Consider the following 20,957-nt stretch of genomic DNA (forward strand, 5'->3'; position numbering starts at 1 on the left):
CCATGAGAGGATATAAAACCAGATCCCCAAAGTTCTGTCTTTGTTGTCAAACTGAGACATCTGGGGAAGAGATGATTTGGGACTGGATCCCTTGGGCTTATTCTCAACCTGCTTCTCTAAAGCCTCCCATCCTGTGGTGAGAACTCAGACTCTGTCCTTAGACTTGGCCCAAAGGAGGAAAATATAGTTTTACTTTGTCACTGAATCCCATAGTTTTACCACTCCAGCCAAAACCATAAATCATAAATGGTTATGTCTTGGAACCTTCTTGACTCGAGAAGGGATGCTCTACCTTCATGTCATACTAAGCCAATTTTTTTTAGGCCAATTTTTTAACCAATCAGAGTAGGTCCGCAAAAGAATTCAATCCCACACCTCTCTTACACCTACAATCATGAGAGTAGTTACTGCTGACATCATCTCTGTGGTGAAGGTAAGAGCTAGTTTGTTCTTAACTACAACTCAAGGGAATATCACATCAGGTTCATGGCTTTGAGGGGGTATATAGGATATATATGTATCTCTGCTTGGGGGGAGTAGAGACATGGGAATTGAACACTCTTCTTTTTTCCAATAATTTCTATTTTCATTTTTGCTACATAGAGTGGAGGGAATTTTTCTTCAAAGAGCCAGTTTTGTTATTTCTCTTCCCTCTCTGGGTAGTCAACAGGTAATCACAACTTCATGAAACTTAAGTGAAAACTGGGTTTATTACAAGAGAAATGAACATACATGTGGAATCCAAGGGTTCATAGTTCATACAGAAGTTTGCATTTTTATAACAGTAGGACAAAGGAAGAAGGAAGAAACACAAATCTCCACCTAAAGGGGCATGGCATTAGAGGGGGAAAGGTGCAATAAAGGTGGGAAATGGACTAAACCCCTCCCAAAGGAGAGGAGCAAAGCTATGGCAAAAGCCACATTCTTTTCCCTTGGGAACTGCTAGACTAGGAAGATGGAGTGGTCTGCTTATCTACAAGATTCCCAGCCACACAAGCAATTTCCCAACCTAACGCATACTGACTAGCACTTGTCTTGACTCCCAAGGACACACAGGGAGTCCAGCTTGGGATACAAACAATACACTATGTCAGTTCAGTGGGGGCTTTGACGTTCAGGGCCTCCTGCATACTCTGGGTCCATATGACAACTCAAAAAAATTCAGGGGACCCCTTAACAACAAGGTATAGGAAGAAATCTCATGTGTTAGTTATAGTTATGGATATAGAGATACCCAAAATACCTGTAGTATTGAAGTACCAGTGATCTAGATTTGTTGAAAAATAAAAATGAATTAGAAGGCAAAAGACTGTTTGCATTTCCTGAGAAGAAAGTAGTCTGTCTCTACAAGTGGTGTTCTCTAGGTTGTAGAGACACTTGGCTTTAGGCAAAAAGAGAGAGTAGATCACATGATGGGAAATTTCAAAGGAATTCTGGACATGTACCATGTTCCAAAGTATACCTTCCCCCACCTACTATTTGGTGAAATTTTTCAATTAGAACTTCTTCCCTTTGACTTAAGTCTTAGAGTTGAAACTAATTTTAATGGTGGGGCTATGTGTAGGAGAAAGAGGTATTATAATATCATATTATCAGGATATTAGATAGATGGAAGGAAGGAATGGCCAGCTGGAATCTGATGGTCTCAAATCCAAGTTTCACCTAGTTTATAGTATTCCTAGAGCAGGTTCCAACATGAATAGCTAGTGATAAGTATTGGATTTTTTTTTTTAAACTTGAAGAGAGCCTCTTTCTACCAACAGATTTCACTAAAGATTTCACATAGTGTCTTCAGAATGCGTGTTTGGAGCCTCCTTCTTCCACTTTTCCTTTCTTCAGAGTCCAAAAGGCAGGTGCATTTAGTGAAAACTCTGGTGGTTTTCACTCTGATACTTAGGTGCCAGGACTATAGTCTTCATTATTTCTCAAGATGAGATGGAACATAGATGAAGGGAAGGTACTGGTTTTGTGACTGACTTCCTTACCCCTTACCTGTTGTTTTAAGGTGCCAAACCCTGCGAAAAAAATCTTTTGGATTTTGAAGATAATATATTGAAAAATAGATCTTGTACTAGTCTAGAAGTCATAGATTTCATACACACATACATAGATAACATTGTAACAAAGATTTAAAAAGAAACAGAAAAACATAGTTTGGCAAAACCAACTAACACATTGACTATGTTTGACAGTATATGCAATATTCCACTCTCATAGTCTACCATCTTTGTAATGAAGGGAGGAAGATGCATTTTCTCCATTCTTCTCTATAACCAAGCCTATTCATTATTATTAATTTACAGCTTTCGGTTTCATTTCATTGTTATTTCTGCCATATCGTTGTTATCACTCCGTATATTGTTTCCCGGATTCTGTTTGCTTTTCTCTGTATTAATTTATGTATCTTCCCATACTTCTCCAGATCCTTCATATCCATTGGGAAAGCATGAATTTTGCAGGAGAGTGATAACAGAGTCACAGGGAGGCAATTCTTGGACAACAATACTGCTGGGTGCGGAGCGTAATAATACTTTTTACCTTTGTAGGTGCTGTGGATACCAGGGATACATAAGTAATGGAGAAGCCAATAGTCACCCTCAATGAGTCACTAATCTAAAAGTACAGAAATTGAGGGCTAGAACTCTAGTCGTTCCAATCCTTTCTCCTCCACCCCCACAACCCATTTTACAGATGAAGATTCTTAGACGTAGAGAAATCAAGTGACTTTCCCAAGATCATATAGCTAATTAGTAGAAAAGCCAGAACTAGATCTTTGGACTCCTGACTTCAAATCCAATACACTGGCAATTATACCAAATGGGGAGTAGATTATGTAGATTGCAATGATTTTTTTTTAAAAATGCCATTACACAGCAGAGTTGCAAGTGTAAATTAGTTTAGCTTGAATAGATTATGTTGAGAAAGTACCTACTAAAGGTCCTAGTTCTGGGGTCCTAACTGGAGTAGGCCACTGTGTGTATCCAACAGGTCTTATGTTGCTTTTGGGAATACCAGCTAGTCATGAGTAAGCTAATATGCAATGACTTATTAACTTGTTTATAGATAAATTTGCCTCTGAGTGCATGAAGCTATGTTAAAAGATTCTAAGGATTCTATCACCACGTTAGAAAAGTCTAATGTTTGAGGGAGGCACAAAATCTTAATATTAATATAAACCAAAGGCCTGCCAGCCCACTCCTGGTTCCTTCTGTCACGTTCTGACTCTGTTGCTCTGAGTTAAAGGAGCCCCAAGGTTTAATTTGACCAGTTGTTGCTTTTGGATTCGTGGATGCCAGGGGTGCAGAATCAGCTTGACTTATATGGAATAGGATAGGAGATGTATTCTCTTACCAGCTGTTGGCAGTCATTTTATTCCAGGGTCAGAATTATAAAAATAAAGCAGGCCATTAATTTATAAATGTGTAGGTATATAGAACTACATAAATACACATATATACTGTAATGCCCATATGGATATACATATGGGATGTATATGTGTATGTATATAAAGCTATATAAACAAACATACATAAAAATAATACCCTTATTGCTTTACCTTTGTAAATATTATGGATATTGGGGAGACATAAGCAAAAGAAGATCCAATCTTCTATTATACATATATGTGTGTGCATATATATATGTATGTATTATATCTGTGTGTATATATTATATATGTATGAATACACATAGCTATATATTAATCTATTGAGAAATGCTTCTTGAGTCTTGATGCTATGCCAGGGAGAACATAATGTAATTGACCAGGCTGCCATTTTGTATGGGCAATTTTCATCTAAAGGAAATACGCTCTGCTGGAATCCACATTTGAAAAATATTTAACAGAAAGGACCTTGTTATTGCATAGCTTTTATTTGGATTTGGACATGCTTGCAAGTTAAATCATGTCCTGCAAACTATAATAAAAACTCAATGCAATAGAGTTGCAATGCAATAACCTATCATTCAGAACTTAGCCATGTACTCTGACACTAGAGGCTGATTAATTTAATGGCATTGGTGTTTGGCACAACTGGATCCCTGCCTTTCCTGCAACAACCTAAAGACTTGGGGTTCTTTCTGTTTTTTTTTTTTAAAGATTTATTTTTTTTTTTTAGGCAATTGGGGTTAAGTGACTTGCCCAGGATCACACAGCTAGTAAGTGGCAAGTGTTTGGTCTGAGGATGGATTTGAACTCAGTTCCTCTTGACTTCAGGACCGGTGCTCTATCCACTGCGCCATCTAGCTGCTCCTTGGGGTTCTTTCTTGAGGCCTGTCTCAGCAACATAGCCTCTTCCTACCCCCTGCCTACCTCCCTCCCTGTCCCCCCCCCCCCCGGGTATCTTGTACTCATTTTTTTCCTAGGAATGTGTCATGACTCTCAGGTCTGTCTTCTAGAGTTCTGTTTCACTATAGATAGGAAGATTGATGAAGGGGTAGATAGTCAATTTCAGGTAACTACAGCAAATACAGAAGTCTAGAGATAAGACTTACTGACCTCATAGAATCTAACTCCAGACCTAGAATTTTAGAGTTGGAAAGAATCTTAGGGAATATGAAATTCAACCCCATCATTTCACAAATGAGGAAACTGAGGCTCAGAGAGATGAAATGACTTGCATCTGCAGTATGCAGCCATTAGAACAGACATTTGCACTCAAGTCCTTTGGCTCCAGCACTGTTTCCCCTATACCAGGGATTCCTAACCATTTCTCAAAATGTTTTTGGATGCATAAAATAAAATGCAGAGGATTACAAAAGAAAGCAATTATATTGAAATACAGTTATCAAAATATATATATATATATATATATAAAAACAAGCCCATGGACTTCAAATCCTATACTATACCATGCTGGTTCTCTGACCCTGATTGACCTAGAATTTTCCTGGCTAATTTCCTGAAAAGTCTAGAAGAATGTTAACTCTTTGAGAGCCAAGACAATTTTTCATTTGACCTCTGTATCCCTGTAGCTCAGCATAGTTTCTTGTGCATGGCAGGTGCCCATTTTCTCTTTTTCTCTTTAGAGTGTCTTCTTTTCCCAGTTCATACTGAGCTACTGGTTGAATTCTTCTGGTCCCTAACCTCTATTGGACTAAAATTACTTTTTCTTTCCTTAAAGTAGGCACTCTTAGCTTTTTCTGTGTCTGTCCTGGACCCCTTTGGCAGTCTAGTAAAGCCTACAGACCCTTTCTTAGAAGACTTTTTGGGGGGATTTGTTTTTGTTTTTTGTTTTAGAGGCAATTGGAAATTAAGTGACTTGCCCAGGGTCACACAGCTAGTATCTGAGGCCAGATTTGAACTCAGGTCCTCCTGACACCAGCGCCACCTCTCTGCTCCAAGAATGTTTTTAAATAACTAAAATTCATGGGATTACAAAGGAAAACAAATGTATTGGAATACAGTTATAAAAATATTTTTAAAGAACAAATTAGTGGATCCCAGTTGAAGGCCCTTGCTAGTGTCATCTGCCTCCTAACGAAATCCTTGGGTTCAAATAGCCAATATTTATTTATCTTTTATGGTTTAATAATATACCCTTAACTACTATGTAATAAACATATGTCTTATGCATGTATTCATGAGGTAGTATCACACAGGAACAGGATAAGGTCTGGACCTGTGATTTTATTGGTATAGGGAACTCCCAGGAGAAAAAAACTAACTTTAATGATGCAGGTCATGGGGCAGCTAGGTGGTGTAGTAGATAGAGCGCCAGTCTTGGAGTCAGGAGGACCTGAGTTCAAATCTGGCTTCAGACATTTGACATTTACTAGTTGTGTGACCCTGAGCAAGTCACTTAACCCTGATTGCCTCACCAAAAAAACAACAACAACAAAAAATATTTATAACAATGCAGGTCAGCACCTTGTCAAAAACATATAGTCTTAGAGAGTTGCCTAAGTGCAACTTAGCGGTTAAGTGACTCAACCAGGGTCACATAGACAGTATGTGTCAAAGGCTTGAACTCAAGCCTCTATGATTTCAAAGTCAACTCTCCATCCACTATTCCAGATTGCTTCACAGCATTACATAAATGGGTAGAATGATGGATTTTGAGACCCGTAATTGAATCCCACTTCTGGCGCTTACTAGCTATGTTATCACTAGCAAATCATTTAGCCGGCCTCAGGCTGCTCTCCAAGACTTACCTATGGAGTTAAAGAAGTATTGTGTTCTATGGATGGAAGAAGTTCCCAAACTTGGGAAAAGTTGATTTCTCATGATTAGCCAAAAATATTCCATCCTACCTCCTCCCAATCACATTTAAGGGGATGAGGAGACTGTTAGCAGTGATAGCACCTGATACCCTGACCTATAGAGTAAGTGATTCCTCACCAGCTATGAAGGACTTCAAAAGGATTCTAAAAAACCATTGACGGGCACTCACTAGAATTGTCAAGTCAACGTTGAAGAGATGGCACGGGAGATGAAATCCTCTAAAAATGTCCTCTTTACATTTGTCCTTTTATACTCATGAAAATATCTTACAGTCACCTGAGTCATTCTCCCAAGCCCAACATTAATTTCAGGGGTAACAGTGCTAATAGTACTTCTCATCTCCCGGTACAAGTCTGACCTCTTACATTCTCTTTTCCTCCTTAAAGGTATTGGGAAGAATGTCATCTGTGACCGAACAGCTACACCCCTGGATGCCTTCCGGATGATGTCGGCTGCCCACTACTACCCCAAACTCATGAGCATCATGGGCAACGTCCTGCGCTTCCTGCCTGCCTTTGTGCGTATGAAGCAGCTCATCCAGGAAGGCTACGTAGGGGACCTGCTGGTATGTGAGGTTCAGGTGCACAGTGGGAGCCTCCTGGGCAAGAAGTACAACTGGAGTTGTGATGACCTGATGGGAGGCGGGGGTCTTCACTCTGTGGGCACTTACATCATTGATCTCCTGACCTTCCTCACCAGCCAGAAGGCAGTGAAAGTTCATGGGCTGCTCAAGACCTTCGTGAAGCAGACAGACCACATCAAGGGCATCCGCCAGATCACCAGCGATGACTTCTGCACCTTCCAGATGTTGTTGGAGGGTGGTGTGTGCTGTACTGTAACCCTCAATTTTAACGTGCCGGGGGAATTCAAGCAGGACATAATCGTGGTGGGTTCTGCTGGGCGGCTGATGGCAGCTGGCACAGATCTCTATGGCCAGCAGAACAGTGCCCCGCAGCAGGAACTCCTGCTTCAAGATGCTACTCCTGTCAGCAATTCCCTGCTGCCAGAGAAAGCCTTCAGTGACATCCCCTCCCCGTACCTACGGGGCACCATCAAGATGATGCAGGCAGTACGGCAGGCCTTCCAGGACCAGGAAGACCGACGGACCTGGGACGGGCGGCCCCTCACCATGGCCGCCACCTTTGATGACTGCCTCTATGCCCTCTGTGTGGTAGACACCATCAAACGGTCCAGCCAAACAGGGGAGTGGCAGAACATCACCATCATGACTGAGGAGCCAGAGCTGAGCCCTGCCTACCTGATCAGCGAGGCCATGCGCAGGAGCAGGATGTCTCTGTATTGCTAGCATGGGTTAGGGACAATGGTGGCCATAGGAAATTTGGGGATGGCAGTGACATTGGGGAGGTGGAGAAAGAATGAAGCTGAATGCTTTTGGGGGAGTGGAGGAAATGAAACCCCTTCTTTGCTGCAAAAAAAAAGAAAACCTAAGGGTTTGTGGGGAGTGGACCCCAAACAGGATTCTTTGTGGGCATGAACTAACCACATGAGGATTCAGAGTCTTCTGGGCTGCACTTGTCTGGTCAGCAGCCAGTAGTGCTAGCTGACTGAGCTCAAGGTGGAAATTCCTATGTGGTTTATCTGCCTCTTTTGCATTTACTGTGAAAAGTAGAAGGCTTTTTTTTTTTTAAACCTTCCCTGCCTTCTGTCTGCATCACTTTTCTCTACACGCGGCTCTACACCCCACATATGCATCCATCCCAACTTTCCCTCCCAGTCACATGATGTTGTAAGATCAGGCTGCACTCAATGGCTAGCTGTGTTTGCTGCTGGCATGAAAGACCTTCCTGATACCCAATTCTGGCACCATGTGGTCCTGCAGTCTCATATCTCCACATATGTCAGTTTTCTCTAGATGAAAAGGATGAGCAGAGTGTGTGTGTGTGTGTGTGTGTGTGTGTGCAGTAGATGGGTATAAGGGGATTATCAAGCATGATAATGCTTGGAGGCTGGGCAGCCACCTTTCAGACTATAGTGTTTGAATGAGAAAGCATCACCAAACCTTATTCTGTAGGGAAGAGTATAGCTTTTCTGGATGACACAGTCCCCTTTCCACTTACTCTCTGCTTCTTATCCCTCCCTCCCCTTGCAGATTGTCAGTAAGGGTCTTTGCAAAAAATGACTTACACCAATTGGTTTCCCCCCATTACTGGTGAGAAGCAGAAAGCAGAGCTCACTTTGATTTTTTTTTTTACAAAGTTGGGTTAGGAGACAGGACTAGAATTGGAGAAACAACCTGAATCCATCAACAGTTTGAATAACCATATTGAAACCTCACTGTGACACTCATTAGATTTTAGCTTGAGGTTGAATTAGGATTTATGGATACCAGAGAGACCATAAATTACTCTAACACAGTTTTGTCTGCCAAGGTAATTGCACAGCTCAAACCTCAGGTACATACAATATTACAGAAGATAGCACCCAGTGAAGTCCAAGTATACTTGGCTGACAGCCCCATCTGCTCTTGGTACAGAATGAGAGAAAACAGGTGATTTGACATCATAGGTATAACAGCCCAGACTGAATTTAAAGCTCACAACACTTTTGGAATTGCCTTGAACTGTATTAAACCTCTTTCTATTCATCTGGAAATGTGAAGAAAAAATGTTCTGGAACTATTGCTCAGATTTTTTTCCTCTGTAGGTTTGAAAGGGAGAGAGCTGGTTAGTCCCTCATATCTCTAAAAAGAATCCTTTCTTCCCTGCCTCCTTAGAGAAGTAAGGATCATCTGACTTGCCTTTGTTCCCAAGATCTAGGTCAGCCTCTGATGGATTTTGGGTATGACCTTTTAAAATGAAATCAAAGGGCATAATTTTTAATATTTCTTTGGTTTGATGGGGTTTGGGTTTCTCTGATTTATGACTACCCCTACAAAACTACTCTGCCTTGGCAGGTCCCTTAGCCTCTCTGTGCCTCAGTTTCCTACTCTATAAAAGGAGGGGATTGGACAAGATGACCTCTGTGGTCCCTTCCAGCTCTAAACCTGTGATTTGGTGATTCTCTGGGTGGAAGGTAGAAAGTCATTGATAAAGCATTGCTCCCGTGTCTGTCACAGACTCATGCCAAGGGAAGAAAGCTTACTTCAGTGGGGAAAGCAAGAACTTTGAGCTACTTTTCAGTTAACTGAAAACAGAATTAGAAGAGACCTCTAGAAAGCGTCTGGTACAGTCCATTGCCATTGGGCAGGTGAATGTCCAAGTTGACTAGGATTATTAGCTTCTTTTCTCCCCTTTCCCTCCCCACCACTGACATATACTGTGAGTCCCTGGGCTACTACAGTACATTCAATTTTTTAAAAATAAATTGAAATCCTACTGGAAATGTTCTGCTGTTTCCAATGAGAATCATCAAGATTGAAACAATTCACCCTCTCTGCTGAGGAGCCTAACTGTAGCATCCTATACATTTTGGTCACTGACCTAAAGCCATTACATCAGGAGTTCCAGCCTCTTGCTGCAGTAGATCCAAAATGGAAAATTTGGTAGGATTGAGAAGTCTCCTTGGAATCACCTTAGACTTCTTCAGGAGCTCCATTTCTTTGAGACATTCACCTGTGGCAGGACCTCCCATCCCTCTTTTCCTAGGTTTCAGGGCTAGGTGGAATGCTTACCTTTGGGTAAATAGATTCTGTGGGGCCTGAGTGAAAAAAGTGCTTAAATCCCAGCCTGTTTTGAAAGAGATGGTTGTCACCAGGAAGAGAGAGAGGGAAAGGCACATTACTCTATTATTCTCTTTGTTTCAAAATTCCAAGTGACATTCTATAATTAGGAAAATCCTTGGAAACTCACCATAATGGTAGGGAGATATTTTCAAATGGTAGAAATTCAGGGTCCTTTTTGGTAGCCTGTGAGTGCCTCTTTGAAGACAGGATGTAGAAGCAGTGTGTATTTCCTAATTAAGAAAAACACAGAAATGAACATTTTAGCCAAGGAAACCCCAAAGAATGGCTCCTGGGATGCCTCTGGTGCAGGTACAGGAAACAGAAATAACTAAAGGTAGGATGGTTCTCTTAGTTAAAAAGTCAGAGATAAAATCCAACATGACTCAATTCTTGGGTCTTAACTTCTGTCCCAGTGCCAATAGAGTCAAAGTCTTTGTAGATGGAGAGGAAATAAGCAATGGCTTAAAAAAAAAGATTTGTATGTTATATTTTGTTTTTACATTGCTTAGACTTTGTCCTATGAATGTTCTTCCTCCTTTTCCCAAAGAGCCATCCTGTATAATGGTGTTGTTTTTTTTTTAAATAAAGGAAAAGAGAAAGAGAAAAAAGGCAGTAAAATAGATCAATATTAAAAAAAAAAAAAAAACCTGATATTATATGTAAAGTTCCATACCATGGATCTGAACCTCTTACAAAGAAGCTAGGGGAGGTCTCTTTCCATATCTCTAAATTCCCTGGTAAACTGGGGCTAGAACCCCCAAGGCTACTGGGACATCTACTAAACCTGGACAACCCCAGCAATTGCTGATCCCCTTCTGGCTGCTTGCAGTGATACCTAGGGAAGTAGGCTGCCCTTCCATTTTATTTAAAACTCTGCTCCCCATTGCTCTGCTGATTTGCCCCATCATAGCCTGTGCCCCTGCCCAGTTAAGAACTGTGGGATAATACCAAAGATTTCATCTCCAATTATTTTATGGGAGGAAACATAGGGAATTCTGCTACCATAGACTAAAATTGTGAGGGTGACTTCATTAAAGCACCTGTGCATTTATAGGCTAGATGCAGAATTCCCCGACTGAGGGAACTGGGCTAGTCCTGTTAGCTCCAAGCTCAAGATGAGTTCCCTGAGGTGACCTCCCCAATGACTCTTGAAGATCATAGAATGCCGTTTGGAAGGAACTTCACAGGTTATTTAATCCAAACCATACCCAAGCTCAAATTCCTTCTATAACATCCACAACACGTGGTTTTTCAGCCCCTACTTGAAGACATCCAGAAATGGAGAACTCACTACCTCCTAATCCAGCCAATTTCATTTTTAGGCAGCTCTAAGTAATAGGAGTTCTTCCCTTGAATTGAACTTAAAGCTTTCTCTTTATACTCGCTGCCCATTGCTTCTAGTTCTGTGGTTCATTCCTTCTCTTTCCCCACTTTTTCTTCATTTTAACCATTCCCAGTTACTTCAACCAAATCTTTCTATGGCATGATTTTGAGTGCCTTTACCACTCTAGTCACTCTTCCCTGGGTGTAGTCCAAGCTGTCAATGTGATTCCTAAAATGTAACACTTATAAATAACAATACTCCAGATAAAATCTGACTAGAGCAAAGTGAAAGTATCACCTATCTTGTTCCAAGCACTGTATTTCCCTTAATATGGTAGAAGATTACATTAATTTTTTTTTGGTTGTCATGTCACACTCTTGACTCATTGAGTTTGTGATATAAACAAAAACACTCACATCTTTTTTTCCATGTAAGCTATTGTCTAGCCATCGTATATACTTATGCAAATGAATTTTTGAACCCAAGTGTAGGATTTTACATTTATCACTGTGAAATTTTCTATTAATTAATTTGGCCCATTGTTCAAGCTTATCAGGATCTTTTTGGATCCAATGTATTTTCTATTCCCTTCTACTTGATACCATATGAAAATTTGAAATATAACATTTGTGCCTTCATTCAGGTCACTGATAAAAATTGTTAAATATAGGGCCAAGAAGATCTCCATGGTCTGCCAACCATCATTTTTTGGGCTCAGTCTCCACCCAGGTTGCCAGATAGTTGACTCTCAGCCACCATCTTTCTACCTTGTCTCAAGGATATCACAAGACACTTTGCCAAATGCCCTTGATTGACCCAATGAGATAATAGATATAAGGAGCAAAGCAAAACTTGCAGCACTATATAAACACTAGACAAGAAATTATCATTGTCTATGATCTTCCACTGAACTACCAGTTGAATAACTTTGGTTATTCAACAGGGCAATGAGGTTAGTCTGACCTGACTTGCTCTTAATGGACCTTAGCTGCCTTGTAGTGATTATTTTTCTCTAAGTGCTCAGATCAATTCATTTCTCCACTCTGTAGGAGACAACCCTCCATTTGGTGTACTTGACCTTTTGGAATGTTGCTAGCAGTGAAGAAGGCAGATATAGCACCATCAACCCAGACCTGGAAGAGATCTAAGAGGCCAACTAGTATAACCCCCCTCCTTTCACAGATGAGGAGACTGAGGCCCAGAGAGGATAAGTGAGTTGTTCAATGCTCACAGGTAGTAAGTGGTAGAGATGGGATTTTGGTCTGGGATCTCTGATTCCATACCCCATGCTCTTTCTACTGTATTATGATGCCTCTCAGGAATGTGGTACTTTTATCCTTGGCTTCCATTATTGGAGCAGAAATCACTCTCTTCCCCTGATGACTTGATGAGAATATTTTCCTGCCTGCTCATATCTGAGTGATTAAGGCATCTCTGTACAAAATGGTGACACCCATCCCCTGTTTTGTAGGATGCAGTGCTTGATGTTGGGCCAGAAAATTATTGAATTGCAAAGAGAAAAGTCAATTTTTTTTCCTGCTTTCAGAATGGAAATGTCACTCCCTTTAAAATCTTACTTTCTGAGTTAATTTTGATTGCAGGTGATGTAAGAAACCACAGAGCTAGGCATTTTTGAAAGACCCATGATTGACTTATTGGATTCTTTTTTATCTCTGTCTTGCTCTGGTCTAAGTATAATAGGAAAAAAAAAGATCTTGTCTCAGTGAATGGGGCTTTTTGTATTCATTTGTGTATGTACCCAGAGCCTGAGTCCTGGAGAGCCTTGATCTGAGTTTATTGTACTGACTTACCCTGGATCTTATTACAAAATTGTAGCATAAGGTTCTAACCAGTGGCTGTGTTCTAGATTGCTGTTCAGCAGGGCTTAAGCCAAGTGGGATCTCTCATAAGGTGGGATCATAGACTGTTAGAGCTGGCAGGGACCTTTAAGTTCATTTGGCTTTACCCTTTCATTTTACAGAGGAAAAAAACTGAGACTTAAGCAAAAGAAGTAATTTACCCAAGGTTGTAAAACTTTTTAGTATCATGACTGACACTGGAACTCAGCTCTGTCAACTTCCAGTCCAGATTTCTTTGAGGTCTAATGTTACTTCTGTGATCTGCTCAGTGTTTTTGAATAGGCATGGGGCAAAAAGGTTAAGGAGGTGGTAAAGCTGTTTGCAGAGATCAGGAGAAAAAAAGATATAGCTGTATCCTAGTCATGAAATCTTATTACTGAAAAGATCCCCTTCCAAGTTCAAGATCAAGAAATTGAGCAATAGGAAAGGAAAATGACTTGCCCAAAATCACTTAGGTAATTGAATGGCAGAGTCAGAATTAGAACCCAAGGCTCCTGTTGTCCTGTCCTATCCCTTTCACTATATCATTCTGCTTCCTTAAAAAGTTGCACATAAAACATTCTTCTCTTAGCTAAATAATACCCCATAATGATAGGTTTAGAGTTGAAAAGAACCTGAGAGCTGGACCAACCTCTCCAATTTGTAAGTGAGGAAACTGAGGCTTAGAGAAATTGATTAATTTGTCCAAAGTCACACAGGTGGTAATCAGAGGTAGGGTTTGAACCCAGGACTTCGGACTGCAGAACTACTGCTTTTCCACTGTACCAAACTGCCTCTTCATATATTTCAGAAGTCCTGGCTAGCAATCCTGCTTCTATTCCCTCCTGTCGTTGATTAAGGAGACACACACACACACACACACACATACACGCACACATTTTTCCTTCTAACTTTAAAAGCTATGAGATTTAAGGGCTGCACTGGAATTCATGCTTGGCTTAGAGCTAGGAAACCAGGGTTTGATACCCCAGCCTTGCCACTTCTTGAATGTGTGGAAATCACCTTACTTCCCTGGGCCTCAGTTTCCTGACACATAAAATGAAAGTACTGAAGCTCTTACGTTCTATATTTTTACATTGGATATCCTACTAGGGTAACCCTTCCCCAACTTTTTTAAAGTCCACAACTCAAAATGTCATGTTTCTTTCATACTTATTTTTTTTCCCTCAGAGTATAAGGAGCAGTGAAATAAGATATCTGTAGATTTATAGGGGCATGGCTACTCCACAGTCTGGAATTTGGTTTTTTGTTCCCCACACACCCAGAAAGGTGTAGAAGTCCCAAGGAGAATGAACTGATTTTCACCATCTTGGGCCTTCAATACTGATAGATGGGTGAGTTGGCCACTGGCTTTGTCATCTATCAAGGACCGACTAAAGGGGATGTTGTCGCCATTAATATTAGTCGGAGCAGTTTCATTTGTTTAAAAAGGAATGAGGACAATGGGCGGAAGGGGCTCTGAAATTAGGTCAGCATTATGTCCAAGTGATTAAGTCCGCTGGACTGGGGATCAGAGAAGTAAGGAGACCTGGTCTCTCCCAAATGGATTAGCTTTCCATTGCAGGGGATAACCTTGTCAGGTGTTCTGTTGAAGTTGCATTTCAAGATAGTACACTCTGGAAATTCCTATATCTGTTGTATTTTCCTTCTTCTCCCCCCTTTCCCCAATCTCCTGATTCCCTAAATAGAGGGCAATAACATAATGCATGCTTGAAGTGAGGGAAGGGAACATGTGTTGGGAATGTTGGTTCAGCAATCAAAATGATTGAGCTGATGTAGATGATCTAAAAAACAATTGCATCCAGAAGTTTTGGGTTTTGACTCAATTGCCCTTCTCCTCAGTCCATTCTTTTGCTGTTCTCTCTGGATGACCATCTTTCCCCTCTCTCACCCCACCCCCTCCTGCCCAACCACAGAACTAAGCTGCAGAATGAGTCAGCTGCCCTCAATCCTGAGCCTTGCTCCAAAGCTGCCTTTAGCTCCAGGTTTGGCCAACTGGGCAAGATGAGAGATTTCTGATCCTGAGGCTAGTCCCCCATGAAGGGAATTAAATAAGAGCAAGTGACCCCAGCAGCCTCTTTACTCATCCCCTTTTCCTTCACATCTTTGTCATTAAAATGCCCAGTGCCTTGTCCTGGGGAAGGACTGAGCCCCTTGCAGTTTCTCATTCCTGAATGCTGCCTGGTGCTTTTCCAGTACTGCCTTTGTTTTTGTTTCTTTCCTTACCAACAAACCTCGCATTCGTTTTGTTGCTGTATCATTGTGGAGTATGTATTTATTGTGTTTTACATGTATGTGTACAAATACAAACCTATATATATATGAAAAATGTCAATGCATGAGCATATGTACAGTAGATATTTTAAAGAGCTATTTATCAAAAAAGATGTGTGTTATAAAGTAAACAGAGTCTATATTTTATATATGATGTAGATAGCAAAAAAAATAGCATTTAAGTTATAGAAGGAATTTTTTTTTCTTTTGGTAGCAAAAAAGGACTATGAATGTGACCATTCTTGGTGTTTTGAGTCTATGCTCTGTGATCCTCGTGTTTTAGCAGCCAGACTGCTTGGTGAGGAAGCCTTTCTTCCCTACCTGGCCTCTTCAAGGCTGCTTGCTCCTAGGAGGGGCTCCCTTGGCACTGCTCTGGGGAATGTCATTTGCCTCACTTGGCCACCTGGTATGTGATGCATAAAACATGGTTTCCGGCTGTTCTACATGTTTGCATTGATGGGATAAAGGAACTCAAAGTGGCAAATAAAGACATAAAAGAAGAATGTCATTCTAGCTGGTTTCCTTTCTTCTATATTACTTGCTGTTCCCCCACCATAACTTCCCAACTGCACTGTGGGACTAGAATTCCCTTCCAGAGGCCCTTGGGGAGTGGGTTACCTGGCTGGTCTAGGGCTGTGTGGTTTTCATTCTGAGAGTAGGGAACAAGGAACCAGGAATGGGAAGTCTGTGTGTCAGCAGTGACCAACACAAAGGCCAGCATCATGAATCAAGTGATCCTTAAATTTAAGATCACAGAACATTAGATCTTCGAGGGAGATCATCAAGGTGATCCCCCTCATTTAATACATTTAGGGAAACTGGGGCCCAATAAAACGTAACGACCTACCTGAGGTCACACAGGTAGTAAATGGCAAAGCTGGCTTTGAACAGGTCCTCCCCCTCTAATTCCAGTGCTCCTCCCACTACACAATTGCCTCTGTGCCTTCCTATGATCCTATAAGCATGGTAATTGTTTCGAGGTGACTTGTCACTTGTCAGAGGTTGTTCTGTTTTGGACAAGTCCTTTGGATTAAGGTTGGGACCATGTCAGTCCAAGACTTATCTCCAGGAAGTACCCCTGGGAGAACTTCTGAGAGATGGGTTAACTCTGTCCTTCTGAAGGATACAGATTCCTGTTTAGCCAGCTGCAAGATCTGGTTTATTCTGGGAAACTTCTGGGTCACCCTAATGGTGACAGCTCCAAACTGTCCCTATTTCTCCAGAGACCTCCACTATAAGCCTGGACCACCTACCCAGTTAATAACTCAATATAGAATGTGTGGCTGACAACTGTAAGGGAAAAAAAAAATGGTCATTCAACTGGCTACATTTTCTTGTTAAAAGGTAAGAAATTAGCAGTATAGAGTTTAGGAGGAGTATATTCTGGAGCCCTATCTGCTAATAGAAACTCAACCAGCTGCTAATCCTTGAAAGATAACTTTAAAAAATGTTATTATTTTTGCCAATTAACAAGAGTTTATTTTTCTCTCTCCAATATTCCCCTCCCCTCATTGAACAATAAAGAAGAAAAAGGAAGCCTTCATAACAAATAAGCAAAGTCAAGCAAAAGAAATTCCCACATTGATCATGTCCAAAAACATAGGTCTCATTTTTCATTCCAAGTCTATTTCTGACCCCTTGAGTCATGGTATGTCACTGTGTTGCTCAGGGTTCTCAAGTCTTTCAAACCTTTCTTTATGTTTTTGCTGTTGTACAAATTGTTCTTTTAGCTCTGTTCACATCACTCTGTGCCAGTTCATAAAGGTCTTCTCGATTTCTCTTGAAAACTGCCCATTTCATCATTTCTTAATGGAGCAATACTATTCCCTCATAATCATATACCATATTTTGGATAGCCACTTTCCGATAGGTGAGCAACCCCTTAGTTTTCAGTTTTTTACATAAATATTTTTGTATATGTGATTCCTTTTCCCTTGATTTCTTTGGAGTCATGAAAGATAACTTGTAGCATCATAGCATTATAAGATTTTTTTCAAAGCACTTTTGTCTTCCCCTAAATGTATTAAAGTGTAACATTTGTCAATAGATAGAATTCTAGAGCAATCCTTAGGAGAATGAAATCCAAATTTACACTAAATGGGTCTTCTATCTTTCTTTTGGCAATGACATGAATAATATAAGGGAGCATAGGAACATAAAAAAAGAAAGATCTATCTACTTTTCTATGTTGTATCTCAAATTGTTATTTACCTCAAGCTGTTTAAAAAAAAAAAGTCACCAAAGAGCTACGCCTCTGTTGCATGCTTCTTTATAGGGAGGAGCTGACATTACTGCATCTCCTGTCTAGATTTGCACCAAAACCAGTCATGCATATGGTCTCCAGTCAAACACACCTAGAGTAAATCCAAACAAGATTAGCTGAGAAGAGACTTTTGGTCTTCTGATTCAGGTCATAATCTTTTCAGGCCTTCTCATCCTGGAGGCATGGAGACAATGTGGTGCAGAAGATCTGTAGTCAAAAGACCTGAGCTCAAATTAAAGCACTGCCCTGAGCTGAAATCATAGCCCTATCTGTGGGCAGGTCACTGGTCTTATTCAATATCTAAAAAATCAAGGGGTTGGACAAAGTGACCTTTGAGGTCCCTCCCAGTTTTAAATCTATGACTATGATTAACCATGTTTTCTGACAAATCTTCTGTAGGGGACCTTCCCAACATGCTATAGACCTTCCACTGCTTCAGATAGTAATTTTTGTCTTCCAATGATTTGAGCTGTATATCTGCTCTCTCTCTTAATACATGATGAACCCACTTTTTTTCATCATGGTAATATTATTCATCTCTTTATGGTTTATGACACTTCTCCATGTAAAATGATGTAATTTACCTGATGTAGTTTTTCCTCTATAATTATAAGGATTGACATAACTAAATGCTGACATTTCTTATAAATCTCATTTTATAGAGAGAGCTCTTTATGTTTATTAAAAAACAAACAAGCAAATCACTTTATTTTCTGTCCCCAGACCAACTGTGAGGAGGCTTGTACTACTTTCCCATATATTTTCCATACATTCCTATAATATTCACAGAGACACAGTGGGGATGTTTGAGTTCTCTGCAGTCTGGTAAATTTATTGATCTTGAGCTGTTCTCTATCTCATGTAACAAACACCTGCACAGAGCATTGGAAACTATAAAACCCTACATCATCATAAACTGTCATTTTTTTTCTTTCTTTGTAAACCAGGGATAATCATGGCTTCTATCAATTCATAGGCATGTTGTGAATAATGTATTATAAAATGTGTTAGAGCTCGTGATTAAAAAATAATGGATAAGATTTTACATCTTGCCTTGCAGGGACCTTGCATTGTCTGACCAAATGCAAGAAAACATCTTTAGTGTCTGCACGTTTTTTTCATCCCTTAGGATGCATCTCCTTTCTAGTGCAGGCCCTTACCACCTCTTCTTACCAGGCCTTTGGCAATTAACTTGTCTCTCTCTCTCTCTCAAATGTCTCCTTACTCCCCAATCCATCCTCTACTCAGCTGCCAAAGGGATTTTTCTAAAGCACTGGCCTGCCCATTTAACCTCCTGACTCCATGAGCTCCAATAGCTCCTCATTACCTCCAGAATCAGAAATAAAGTCCTTTATATGGCATTTAAGGCTCTTTATGACCTGTCCCCTTCCTACCCTTGCAGTCACCTTCACTTGACTCTCTTCAGTCCAGCTACATTGACTTGCCTCTGGCTGTCCTCCCATGTCTGGAATGCTCTCTCTCCTCACCTCCCCTTCTTCATTTTCCTATTTTGAGACTCATTTCAAGTCCCCCGAACAATTAGTGCCTTTTCTCTGAGATTATTCTCCATCTACTTTGTGTAATTCTTGTAGTAGCTAGTTATTTACATGTTGTTTCCCCTATTGGAATGTAAGCTCCTCGAGGGCAAGGACTATAGGTTTTTTTGTTTGTTTGACCTTTTTATTTTTTTAATTTTAATTTTTTTTTGGTGCTTAGCACAGAAGCACTTGCTGACTGACTGATCCTCCAAATCCTTCAGCATGTTTTTCTAATTCAACCTCTGTTTTATCCTTTCTCAGTGCCTCCTCTGTCAGTTTCATGTTGGGATGTCTCAACGTGGAGACCATGACTTTCCTGGATTTACTGAAATGTGTCTGTCCTTGACATCAGTAGTATTTATAAGGATGAATCAGATGTCAGTAAAGTAATTTTGCATAAGTAGATGAAGTTATTTTAGATCCCCCTAAATAAAACCATGACGAAATTCTCTACTTTATTTGCTTAATCTATTTACCCTGTTCTTATCTGAGTAAAAGAGATTCATCTTTATAGGCCTCCAGTTATAGCCCCTCCTCCCAGCTGCAATGGAATGCCTTCAGGTGGGAGATAGGCTCACCAGAAGATCTTCAGTCTGCCTAGACTGAAGAGATGAAGAAGACACACTATCTCACAGAGTTCAAGTCAGGTCACGATCAAGTGCCCAGATAGCACTAGATTTTAGCTGAGCCAAAACCTCAAGTTAAAAAATAAAAACCAACTGATGCTAATTGAAACTTCTCAAATGCAGAGTTCAGATGAGTCAGGCTTTCACTTGAACCTCATCTCTGATTCTTGATCTGTGAAATAAAGGTCAGCCTGATTATGGGAGCTATTCAAATCAAATCAGTAAACATTGATTAAATGCCTACTGTATGCAGAGCACTATGGTAGGTTGAAGAGAGGATAGCCCAGTTTGGCAGGAGCTTAGAATATACATAGGGAAGGGGTATGTGATAAAGCTGGAAAGGTAGTGTTTCTAGTTAGTGGAAGCCCTTACATGCCGGGTAGAGGAGTCTGAATTTTACCCAGCAGACACTAGAAAACCACTAAAAATCTGTGAACAGAGGAATTATGTGACCAGATATGTGCACAAACAAGATGCCTGGCATTGGTGTCAATAAATAGTCATAAATGTTATAATAAATGTTTATTTACTAAAAATAATGTAAATGCAATAAAATAAAAATAATGTAATATGATAAAATATAAACATAAGTGTTTATTATTAAAGTCCTACCATATTCCAGGCCCTGTGCTAAGCATTGGAGATACAAAAAGAGGCAAACCCTCATGAAGCACTAAATCTAATGGAGGGGACAGAGAGCAAAAAAATATATACAAAGCAAGCTTTATGTAGGTTAAATAGGAAATAATTAACAGAGGGAAGGTACTAGAACTAGGAGGGGTTAGGGAAGAGTTCCACTCAAAAATGGGACGGTAGTTAGGACTTAAAGGAAGCCAGGAAGGTCAGTAGTCAGGGTGGGGGAGGGAGAGTATTCCAGGCATGGAGGATGACCAGAAAGAGTGCCAAAAGCTGAGAGATGGAGGGTCTTGCTCATGGAGCAGCCAGGAGACCTGTGTCACTGGAGTGAAGAATACGTGGACAAAGTTGCATGGCTGTCTGATCACAGCGGCTATGGTTAGAGGTATGTATGACTGTAAGAACTTCAATAGTTCAGGTTAGTCCAGGCTGGATTCCTCTGGGGCATCCATTTCATAAATACCAATAATCTCAGAAGTCCAGATTACATTCAAGTCAGACTGAATACTTTGGGTAACTCATTAGGGTCTAC

The 20,957-nt window shown here is 40.5% G+C and overlaps 1 protein-coding gene across 3 annotated transcripts in view; it reads left to right on the forward strand.

The window, feature by feature from the left end:
• The window catches only part of GFOD1 (glucose-fructose oxidoreductase domain containing 1), a 149,852-nt gene extending 139,420 nt beyond the window's left edge, over positions 1–10,432 (forward strand). For all 3 annotated transcript variants that reach the window (XM_027845749.1, XM_027845901.1, XM_027845816.1), the window contains exon 2: positions 6,610–10,432. In XM_027845749.1, coding sequence (XP_027701550.1) covers positions 6,610–7,529 — 920 coding nt within the window. In that variant the 3' untranslated portion in view covers positions 7,530–10,432. The remainder of the gene's footprint in view (positions 1–6,609) is intronic.
• Positions 10,433–20,957: the final 10,525 nt, after the last annotated feature.

Source organism: Vombatus ursinus, unplaced genomic scaffold, assembly GCF_900497805.2.
Source record: "Vombatus ursinus unplaced genomic scaffold, bare-nosed wombat genome assembly UNPS02000577.1, whole genome shotgun sequence".
Classification (NCBI taxonomy): Eukaryota; Metazoa; Chordata; class Mammalia; order Diprotodontia; family Vombatidae; genus Vombatus; species Vombatus ursinus.